The 10,633-nt window shown below is 36.2% G+C and overlaps 2 protein-coding genes across 11 annotated transcripts in view; one reads left to right on the forward strand and one right to left on the reverse strand.

The window, feature by feature from the left end:
• Window positions 1-8,544, forward strand: part of LOC137496353 (zinc finger protein 335-like) — a 20,261-nt gene extending 11,717 nt beyond the window's left edge. Inside the window, exons 3-10 of one of the 10 annotated variants that reach the window (XR_012384349.1) lie at window positions 948-1,013; window positions 1,651-1,756; window positions 2,401-2,481; window positions 3,536-3,694; window positions 4,554-4,677; window positions 6,057-6,100; window positions 6,201-6,335; window positions 8,031-8,544. Coding sequence is in view for 1 of the 10 variants with exons in the window: in XM_073910410.1 (XP_073766511.1) it covers window positions 948-1,013; window positions 1,651-1,756; window positions 2,257-2,290; window positions 2,401-2,512 (318 nt within the window). In the remaining 9 variants the exon portion in view is untranslated. Of the gene's footprint in view, window positions 1-947; window positions 1,019-1,650; window positions 1,757-2,256; window positions 2,291-2,400; window positions 4,437-4,553; window positions 4,678-5,922; window positions 6,101-6,200; window positions 6,336-8,030 lie in introns of those variants that run through there. The other 9 variants (XR_012384346.1, XR_012384347.1, XR_012384350.1 and 6 more) reach the window with 9 other exon arrangements.
• LOC568866 (serine/threonine-protein kinase pim-1-like) lies at window positions 6,106-10,628 on the reverse strand. Its single transcript, XM_692226.11, has 7 exons — window positions 8,907-10,628; window positions 8,017-8,385; window positions 7,640-7,734; window positions 7,410-7,460; window positions 6,902-7,274; window positions 6,436-6,609; window positions 6,106-6,314 (listed from the first exon to the last, which is right to left on the reverse strand). The coding sequence occupies exons 1-7, from the start codon at window positions 9,082-9,084 to the stop codon at window positions 6,217-6,219; spliced, it is 1,338 nt and encodes a 445-aa protein (XP_697318.6). The 5' UTR covers window positions 9,085-10,628; the 3' UTR covers window positions 6,106-6,216.
• Between the last annotated feature and the right edge of the window lie 5 nt (window positions 10,629-10,633).

Here is a 10,633-nt window from a genome sequence, read left to right on the forward strand (position 1 = left end):
CGGTGATTGGCTGCTGGCTAGACTGAGTTAAATGAGCCTAGCCATTAGTCTGTAGGACAGTCTGATGCAGAGTTATGAGCTCACAAAGTTTGATCCCATGTAAAGTCAATGAGAGTCTTTTGCAATGGAAGTCTATGGGACGGTTTCTAGGGTCCAAAAGTGGTTGCTAGGGCGTGGCCAGAAAGTTTAAAGGTGATCAGTCATTGGCAGTTTGATAGTCTGAGTTAAATGAGCCCAGTTAGAAGTCTGTGTGACATTCTGATGCGGAGTTATGAGGTCACAAAGTTTGATCCAATGTTACGTCTATGGGATTTTTCCGACGGTCCCGGGACGTTTTTCGGGAAACCGAAAGTCGGATCAGTCGGAAAGGATATAGCAACTCGAGTCAGAATAGTTCGGAGGTCTGACCCAAGTTTGATGGTCATAGCTTGAATGGCCTAGGAGGAGATAGAGTTTAATTTTTAGTCTCAGAAGAAGAATAATATAGAAAAATAATAATAAGTTTAATAGGATAACAGTAGTCTGGCTTGCTACACAAGCCAGCCTAATAAATCACCTAATAACCTAAGCATGGCATAAATGCAAAAACGTGGCACCCAAAAGTACGCCAAGGCAGAGCGCACACCATAGACTGGCTTATCCAGGGATTGGTGGATCTGGCACTGTCATAACAATGATGGTCAGTTACCTAAACCAGAAAGAAACCTAATAGTGGAGTGAGAAGCTGAGAGAGAGTGGTAAGGAAAATAAAAACGCAAAACTAACCTCCAAAACAATATATACAACAACTTACTCCCTTACAATATAACAACTCTTACTCCCAACCACTTTACCTAGTTTTTTTTCCCAAACTCTGGATAACTTAGAGAACTTAGAGACCCCACTTGTATGGTCTGTTGGATGTTATGTTTCATCATTAGGACTGAAACCCTGACTTTGAATTGCAGATGGGGGACGGGCAAATCCCTCACATTCAGTATGAACATGATGGGACGTTTCTACAGGAACAACAGGTTGAGTTCAGAGCCAATACAAGCACAATTATTTACTTTGTTCACGTTGTAATTGCTGTAATTCAAATGTGACATGATTTCTTATAGGTACTTAAACTGTTTGTGGTTACTTAGCATTAACATTAAAACCAATGCATGATGTATGTCTTAACTAAATCAGAAACTTTTATTGTTTTGTTTTTTTTCTTGTCTTTTTCCATTTTGAACATTTATTTACATAACAATGGCATTTTGAGAGGCCTGAAAACACAAATCTTTGAAAATTGGTTTTGGAAGACCAAATTTTTGAAAATGCTACAGATTTAAATAAAAATTTTGGCTTTGTAGATTACATGGCATGTAAGTGTAGATTACAGATTACCTCACAATAAAACAAAACTATAAACATCATATGTTTGCATGCACATAGTGTATTTTATAAAGAGAAATTGCCAACTACTGGCCTGACGTGAATAGTACAGCATTTTTCGGCCTTTTTCACAAACTCATCTGAATGGGGACGACAGTTTTGACAAAGCTGTCCTGTATTCATTACATTTTAAAAGACAAAAAGGAAAACAAATTCTGTTTGTAGTACATATTTTTTGTTTAAATGTTCCCTGGTGTCAGTGTAAATCTCCTCTGTGTTGTGTGTCAGATTGCTCTGTCTCAGGATGGACAGATTCAGTATATCCCCATCACCACTGAACAGCAGGTTGTGGCCCCTGAAGATCTGGAAGCAGTCGCTCATTCAGCGGTCACTGGTATGACCTTTCACCTTTTACCTTCACTTTAAATGCAAAAAACAGAACTATTTACTACAAGCTTTCATGGCTGCATGAGACTGTAAATAAATGACTTTGTGATATTTAGTTTTTCTGCAATGTTTGGATATTGTGATATGAATACCATTTAACCAGATGACTTAAATAGCTTTATTTAGAAAGAATTGTTCATTTTATCATGATTCAGATGTTTTGTTCATGAAGTGGAGTGTATCCACATCAAATATATTAAACAATTTAAAAGCATAGAAAAATACAATAGCGCAAATATTAAAATACAAATAAACTGAGCTGTATTGTTTTGTGGGGAGTCTAACAGAATTCAGCACCCAAAAAATGACTTTTCAGCTTGTTCAAACGACTTTAAAATGAGTTAAAACAGCACCACTTTTGGGGACAACTTAATTGTTTTATGTTTAATTCACTTAATTTCATAAGAATAATTACGTTAACTTGTTTTCTGTTGGGAAAACATAAAGGAATTGTGAGGAAGCCAGCATTTTTTACAGTAAGGTACAGAAATTGATATCATACAAATGATTAAATACAAATGCTACAAATCGCTTACAATTAAATTTTTTTTACTCTTATTATGATTAAATTTGCTCAATGTGTGTGTTTAGCTATTGCAGATGCAGCAATGACCCGGTTTACACTGAAGCCACACCTGAACAACTGGAACAACTGCAAGAGCAGGGCATCCAGTATGATGTCATCACTTTTATTGAGGAGTAGAAACACGACACACACATTATTTATTAACAACATCAACACACACACACGGACAGACAGAAGAATATCTGAAGCTCATCTCAGCTCCAAATGAGCATCACAAACTGCGCTGATCATAAGTAACACAAACTTCTTCCACAATCATCAGTCATTTATAAGGTGAATGTACAGTTAGATCCTCTCAAAATATGATTTATGCCTTTGTAAATATTGAAAGAAATGTATCTTTAGCCTTGAAAAAGAAATAAGTATAGAGAATCCTGTATTTAAGAAGAATAATGGACATGTCTCTGTGGATGCTGCTTTAATGACAGTCTGTATATAACGGTAGGCTGGAGGATTGACGTCATATTGCTATGAAACAGTTCCTAGCTGTAGCTAAAATTCTTACAAAGAAGGTTTTGATCATTTGCTGTTTCATTTTTAGCTTCTTCAGTTTTACAGATATGTCTTTCTTTAAACATGGCTACAGACCGGAACTTTAAATGCAAACCAAATAAGTCAAAGCCTCTTTATCTGATTCTAACACTGAGTTTCTTGCATTAGTTGTGCTATAATATTGTACAATTCTGGTTTTACAAATCTGTTGTCTGCTGCATATGATTTAATAATATTTATACTCGTGTACATATTGATTTTTGTTTCTATTCAGTGCCTTATGCATGTATTTTAAGTTGCCTCTGAAAGTTCAGATCAGTTTTTATCTTTGGTTTGTTTTGTACATTCACTACCAAGAATCCATCAAACTTTCTATTTTTATAAATGATGCTCAATTTTAAAGCTACTAAGACAAAGACATCTGAACTTCACTATTCAGCTAGGGTCATCTACAATTATACCTTTAATTCAGTCAGAAGTCTTGATGCTCAGCTGTCCTTCAGTGGTCACATAACCTGCATGATTGGGCAAGCTTTGTTTTCTTTACACAAAATTAGAAGGATCAGACACTTTGTAACAGAGCAGGCTGCGTAACTTCTTGTCCAAGCACTTGTGATTTGTATATTAGGCTACTGCAATGTTCTCCAGGCTGAACTTCCATCATCTGCTGTGAAAACTCTTCAGATGATCTAAAATGCTGCAGCTCGTCTGGACTGAGCTCCATTTATCCCAATAGAGTCCTCTACACACATCAATATCACAGGAGGATTGAGCTGGTTTTCTTTCTTCTTGTTCCACTGACGCATGGTGAGTTTGAATGGTTTTTTCATTTGTTTTTTGGATAATCATAGTGTAAATCCTGCCATTACATTGAAGCATTTTCTTGGATTGTGTGTGTTTATGTTTTGTAATGTAAAACCAGGGCTGTATTCTATTTCAGCTACATTTAATTAATTATTCATACATTTAGTTCATAATAATACGACACATACAGTGATAATTTAATCAGCAATAGAATATGGGGTCTATTTTCTCAGTCTTTAGATGATTTTTTAAATATTCAGTAATAGTTTTTCCAGCTTGAATCCAACTGAAAGATTCAAATGTTTTGTTCTTCAGGGAGAATTACTTTAACATTGCTTTTATCCTTTTATAATCATCTTTGGTGGTTTTGAAGTATTTTGCTGTGCTGTAATCAGTGGAATGATGACACGGTGGCTCAGTGGGTAGCACTTTCACCTCACAGCAAGAAGATTGCTGGTTCAAGCCCCCAGCTGGATTAGTTGGCATTTCTGTGTGAAGTTTGCATGTTCTCCCCGTGTTCATGTGGGTTTCCTCCGGGTGCTCCGGTTTCCCCCAGAGTCAAAGGACAATTCAATTGGTGAATTGAATAAGCTAAATTAGCAGTAGTGAATGTGTGTGAATGCAAGAGTGTATAGGTGTGTACCAGTGCTTGGTTGCAGCTAGAAGAGCATCCGCTGTGTAAAACATACTGTATGCTGTATAAGTTGGCGGTTCATTCTGCTGTGGCGACTCCTGATTAACAAAGGTACTAAGCCGAAAAGAAAACGAGTGAATGAAAAAATCTGTGGATATTGTGTTTAATAATGAGTTTGTGACTAAAAATAATAAATAGAAATGTGAAATGTTTGTTTTTCTCTAACAGCCTCAAGAGACGTCAGCGGAGTAAAATCAGCTCCTCTTTTACCAAAATCCACCATCAAACCTGCAGTCCGGAGCTCTTCTCCATCTACAGCCAGTGTTTCAGACGAACCAGCTGATCAATCCAGGTAAATCAAATCACAAATATGACCACACTTCATCCATTTTACAACTCCAAATCATAATAGAGATTAATCTGTCTGTGAAAACCAAAACATGAAGCAGTGATGGTTGAGCACATCTCACACACTAGCTGCTGTTTAAAATGCTCTGATGTTTAGAAATTGAATTGATAATCTCTAAATTATTTATCAATCTGACAAACATCTTAAACAAAGATTAGATTTACTTTGTACTTCAGTTTGGTAGAAGGTTGAATAAAGTTCACCACCAGCCTTACAGAAAATGTGGACTATTAGAGATGAAAATGAAGCTGATTTTCTTTTTTCTAGGGCATTATTAAAGAATGGGGTAACACTTTATATTGATGGTCCATTTGAGTATTAGTAGACTGTCTGCTTAAAATCTGTTGATAATATAATCAGCTTGATATGCTCCTTTGACAGAGATTTAACTGACTAAAAGAAACTTTGCTAGTACATGTCAACTTACACTAACCCTAACCCAAACCCAACAGTCTTATAATCTAATGACAAAACTTAAATGAACCATCAAAATAAATGTTACCTCTTCTTCTTCTTCTTCTTCTTCTTCTTCTTCTTCTTCTTCTTCTTCTTCTTCTTCCTATAAAACCTGACGGGGCATATGTCCCCCTCACTTTTAGAGACAGACCATTTAGAAACAGGTGATTAAGAATGCAAACTTTTGAATTCCATACAGTTGTCACTCCCGTTTCCCAAAACACATTACTATAAATAGACTGTTCAACCCTTTACATTATTACTTTCTTACAACATCTTCCTATAGAACTCGTTGCTTTTAGCATAGTTGGAGATGTTGTAAGAAAGTGATAACATAAAGGGTTGAACAGTCTATTTGTTTAGCAAACGCTGGACATTCGTGTAGTAAACGTGTTTTTGGAGGCGTATAAAATAATGTGGATGATTCAGACTTCTGAACACTGGATAAACCTCAGTGTGTCTGCACAAACTACACTATCAGAATTGACTTTAAAGAAATACCATTGAATATTTTGTTTGAGAAGCACAATTGTCATGAGGGCGGTGAATACTCAATGAACTTAATAAAACTGGGTGCTCTTATTGTGAAAATGCAGATGTTTTGTATTGAATGTCACATTCTCATGTTACGATGTTTCTCTTTTAAAACATTTCTAAAAACAGCTCTGATTTCACTGTAAAACATTGGACATATGTATGATTTGCTGATGTCTCAGTGACTGATATGTTTAGGTTTTGGGTCAGGTAAACGGCAGCGCTGGACTGTATTCTTTAAAAGTGTAGTTCTAAAAGTGCACCTTAATGACGCCAGTGGCAACTGCAGTGTGTGTTATAAATGACTGGATGCTGTTCAAACCTCATGACAGATTTTTGTCACTGGGACTAGATCACAATATAAGCCACATCACAAGTGAGTTCAAAAATATATATTTTTATTAGAGACATACACAAAAACAACTGTAACAATAAAGAAGTGAATAATACAATAACAAGACACTATATATTAACAGCAAAGGTGTCAACTGGCTACTCCAGCATGAACCAGTCGTGGTAAGGCATCTGTCCTAGAAGAATTCTGTGCTCTGGAATCTGCTGCAGACAAGCCCACATCAGATCACAGCATTCTGTGAAAAACAAAAGGAGAGGTGAGATTATTATTATTATTATTATTATTATTATTATTATTATTATTATTATTATTATTAGTAAACTGTTTTTTAACTTGTTCTTTGATGAACATCTCACCTTGAGAGAGGGTAAATTTGGACCAGTCATGCTCCAGGTAGTACAGGTCATAAGTCGTTGGAAAATCTCCATGCAGCAATGTGAAGAGAAGAACCCCAAGAGAATAGACAGTCGCTGGTTTGGCATGGTAACATCCTCTTTTGTAAAACTCTGGCGGCATGTACGCTTCTGTGCCTGGAGGAAAGACATTTAGTTGAATCTCTGTGTCAGCATCATGTTGATAAATATACCAGATGGGTTTCAGGTGTGCTAATTACTGAGCTTTTAAACCGTATATTAATAATGCTTATGTACATTCATAACTAGTGTTGTCAAAAGTATCGATACTGACACTCATCACAGTCATATTTGCTGAGCATGTGAACACCAATGGCCAATCAGTGGTGTTTAACAGTGCTCATTTGGACATTTTTTAAATGTCAGTCCCAAAGTTGATACTTTTGACAACCCTATTCAAAACACCTACCAGAAAAGGTGGAGTATGCTGATTCCATCATGTAATCTCCGCAGCCGAAGTCAATCAGTTTGACCTCCAGTGTGTTTGGGTTTACAAGCAGGTTTTGCAGCTTAATGTCTCTGTGGAATACTTCCCGGTAGCAGCAAACATTGGCAGCATGAACAGCTTGGCCCATGATAGTTTGTGCCGTTTGCTCGGTGAGGACGCCTCCGTTGAGTTGCAGGAATGCCTCCAGGTCCATACTTGGCGTAGGCCGCTCCATGACCATGACATAATGGTCTTTGAAGACCTGCCAGTCAAGGAGCTGAATTATATTGGCACACCTGGAGCCACTGCTGGCCATACTTGCCAAGGTGATCTCTAGAGGTGGCTGGTCATGAGACTGAAAACAAAATAATGATGTTGGTTTTCAAACAAGGATTTTTAACCACAGCCTGTTGTCTAATATTAAATATAAGACATTTTGAGTTGAACACAGTGACTGAGAAGAGAAAAACAGAAAGTGTAGTGTACTTACAGAGCAGAGATCTTGCATACGTGGTGTCATCTGGGCAAATTTAACAGCCACCTGTTTAAAGAAATAAGCGAACAATTAACATGTGCATCCAAATCATTTCATTCAAATCCTGAACAGAGGTTTCATCAATTTGAATTCTCAGAAATGTCAAAACAATGAAAGCATGTTTCTGATGATGTTCTTTAAATAGTGAACTTCATCAAAGGATTTGAGTCTACAGAAATGAATACCTGCAGACCATCCTGTATGCGGATCCCCTCAAAAACGGAGCCGAAACCTCCTTCACCGAGCTGCTTTCCCAGATTGTAGCGGGAGCTGATGTCATCTGTTAAAAAAGAAGAACATTTAGCTGACTGGACACAAAATCTTATTAAATTATAAACCAAATAAAACACAGAGTTTACAACAAATAAGACTTTCTCCATAAGAAAAAATATTATAGGAAATGAAGGAAGTGAAAACTTCTTTACTCTGTTAAAAATAATTTGGGAAATATTTGAAAATGGAATAAAATCACAGGAGGGCGAATAATTTCGACTTCAACTGTATAATTTTAAAATGTTTGATAAGCCTAAACAAATGTTATGAATTATTGCAATAAACTTACTATTGTCCAAACAGGTCTCATCATCTGCTGTAAGACTCAGTGCAGAATCATCAGTGGAGTCATCTTGTGAGACCTTCTGGTTCAGTGAAGACTCCGAGTCTTCATCCAGTGCAGAGTCAATGTCAACCTGCACAGAGTCTCCGCTGAACGCTTCAAAGATGCCGTCTGTTGAGAACTGCTGGCTCACTGGAGATTCAAAGCTGTTCACTTCAGATTTCACAGTGAAGTTCAAGTCTTCTTCTGCTGGAGCATCAGGAATTGAAGGTTGGAGAACCTCCAGCTCCAGATTGTTCACAGCAGTGTGAAAGAATTTCGAGCTACTGATCGGCTCGTCCTGTAGGTCATGGATCTCCAGCACAGGGAGCGGATCTAAAGAGGGGAAGGAATATCATTAATATGATTCTGTAACTCTTTTGACTAGATATTTGAAGTTAATTTGCAAAGACATCACTCAATGTATTTTATTATAATCTTGCAGTTTTTCTGTATTGAAGTGATAATTAGCAATAAAAAAGTATGTTTAAACTATATATCTAAAGGCATAAATACAATTAATTATGAATTTCTTCTTTTAAACACAAAAATAGACCTATTCTGAAGAATATTCCTGAAATCAGCAGCCATTAAACTTCACTGTAGGAACTCAAAATACTGGAAGTCAATGGCTGAATTCAGTATTTGTGTTCAACACAAGAAAGCACCTGAAACAGGTTTTAGGAGTGAATTATGACAGAATATTCACGTTTATGTGAACTGTCCCTTTTAAGAAACTACCTAAAATTCTTAAATGTTTCTAGTCAATTTTATTTCTTATCTTTAAACAGCTACTCTGACATGTTCGGTGTGTTTTAGCATTGTTTTAGTAATTAAAATTCATAAACCTAATTTACCATCAACAGTAGCTCTTCTGGGGAAACAGGCTTGGAAGAGGGGCGGGTCATCGGGTATCGGATGACGGTGGTTTTCTGCCGTGTTGCCGGTGGATGCGAGTGGCTCACGGGGTGGTTCGTGTGCACACTTGATACCGAACGCTTTCTTTAAACGGGAAATTAACTTTGAAAAGGCCATTTTATCACCGTTGTGTGGAATCGCAGTAAATACTGAACTACTAGTCGTCGAAAGAAGCAATGAGGGTTTCTGCTTGATTCAGTCAGCTTTAATTAGCCACTGATGATGTCAGAGTTACGTGGTTCCATTTGGAACGCGAAAGAACATTTTCAAAACACGCGGGGACTTTTTAAAACACAATAACTCAAACAACTAATGCAGGGCCGCGCTAGACTGACTGGCTAATTTGCCTTAAAGTGCCCACACATCCACGTTATACACACACACACACACACACACACACACACACACTTAGGTCAGAATTATTATCCCCCCTTTTTCTTTTCAGTTTAGTCCCATTATTAATCTTAGTCGACACAGCAGATTGAACCACCAACTTTTCCAGCATATGTTTTACACAGCAGATGCTCTTCCTGCTGCAAGCCACCTCTGGGAAACCTTTTAATTTTTTCTCTATTAAATATTTCCAAAATTACATTTAAGAGAGCAATGAAATTTTCACAGTATGTCTGATATTTTTATTCTGCAGTTTTATTATTTATTGAGTATAGTATAAATATTACTTATTATTAAGTCTTATTTGTTTTGGCTAGAATAAAAGCATTTTAACATTATATTATTAGCCCATTTAAGCTATTTTTTTCCAATGGTCCACAGAACAAACCATCATTATACAATAACTTGCCTAATTACCCTAACCTGCCTAGTTACCCTAACTAACCTAGTTAAGCCTTTAAATGTCATTTTAAGCTGTTTAGAAGTGTCTTGAAAAATGTCCAGTCAAATATTATTTACTGTGATTATGGCAAAGATAAAATAAGTCTTTCACGATGTAATTTCTCATTTTAATAATAGTTTTAAAGGATATCTGTGTGGTATTTAGTGACTCATTATGTTTTTAATTTAAATGAACTAATTTAGTAATGTTTGTATGTAACTGGACTTGTAAAAAATTTTTTATCTAAAACTTCTTCTCAATTAACATTAGTGACAACATTAGAAAACCATAGATAAGAGCTGACAGTTACTTACAGCCATTTATTTATTACCATCCTGGGTTTTGCTTTCATTTGCAAATTTCTTTCAAAATATAGCACTTAATATTTAATTAGTTTCTGTCATTTGAAAGTAATTGTTTACAGTATTGCAATATTTCCGTCTCTATTGTAATGTTACACTACTTTTGCATTGAATCTGAGCTCATTTTCGATATCATGGGTATGACCTATTATCTAGACTGTATATCAGTGGTTCCTAACTGTTTAGAGTGGCATACTCCTAACATCCTTCTCCATTCTCTTTTCCGCTCAGACTGCAGTCTCTTCATTTAAGCACACTATTTGCAATTTAAATAAACATTTTCTGTGAATTCTTTACCTTTATGAATTCTTCTTTTTTTACATGAATAATGTTTAGAATAAAGTATAAAGAAAAATATACAACTATAGTCAAAATTATGTTTTCCATGCATTAACTGAGCCCGCCAGTAGGTGGCAGTAAAGCCATGTTTTAAGTGAATAAGACATTTATTCAGTAACAAAGCAACGGT

The sequence above is a fragment of the Danio rerio genome, chromosome 8, assembly GCF_049306965.1.
Source record: "Danio rerio strain Tuebingen ecotype United States chromosome 8, GRCz12tu, whole genome shotgun sequence".
Lineage (NCBI taxonomy): Eukaryota > Metazoa > Chordata > Actinopteri > Cypriniformes > Danionidae > Danio > Danio rerio.

Bases quoted from the DNA above. Each gene is read 5' to 3' on its own strand.
- LOC568866 (XM_692226.11), bottom strand. From the start codon at position 9,084: ATGGCCTTTTCAAAGTTAATTTCCCGTTTAAAGAAAGCGTTCGGTATC. The intron at 8,386-8,906 runs GTAAATTAGGTT...TCCCCTCTTTAG, and splicing joins CAGAAGAGCTACTGTTGATG to ATCCGCTCCCTGTGCTGGAG. The intron at 6,610-6,901 runs GTAGGTGTTTTG...TCTTTCCTCCAG, and splicing joins AGCATACTCCACCTTTTCTG to GCACAGAAGCGTACATGCCG.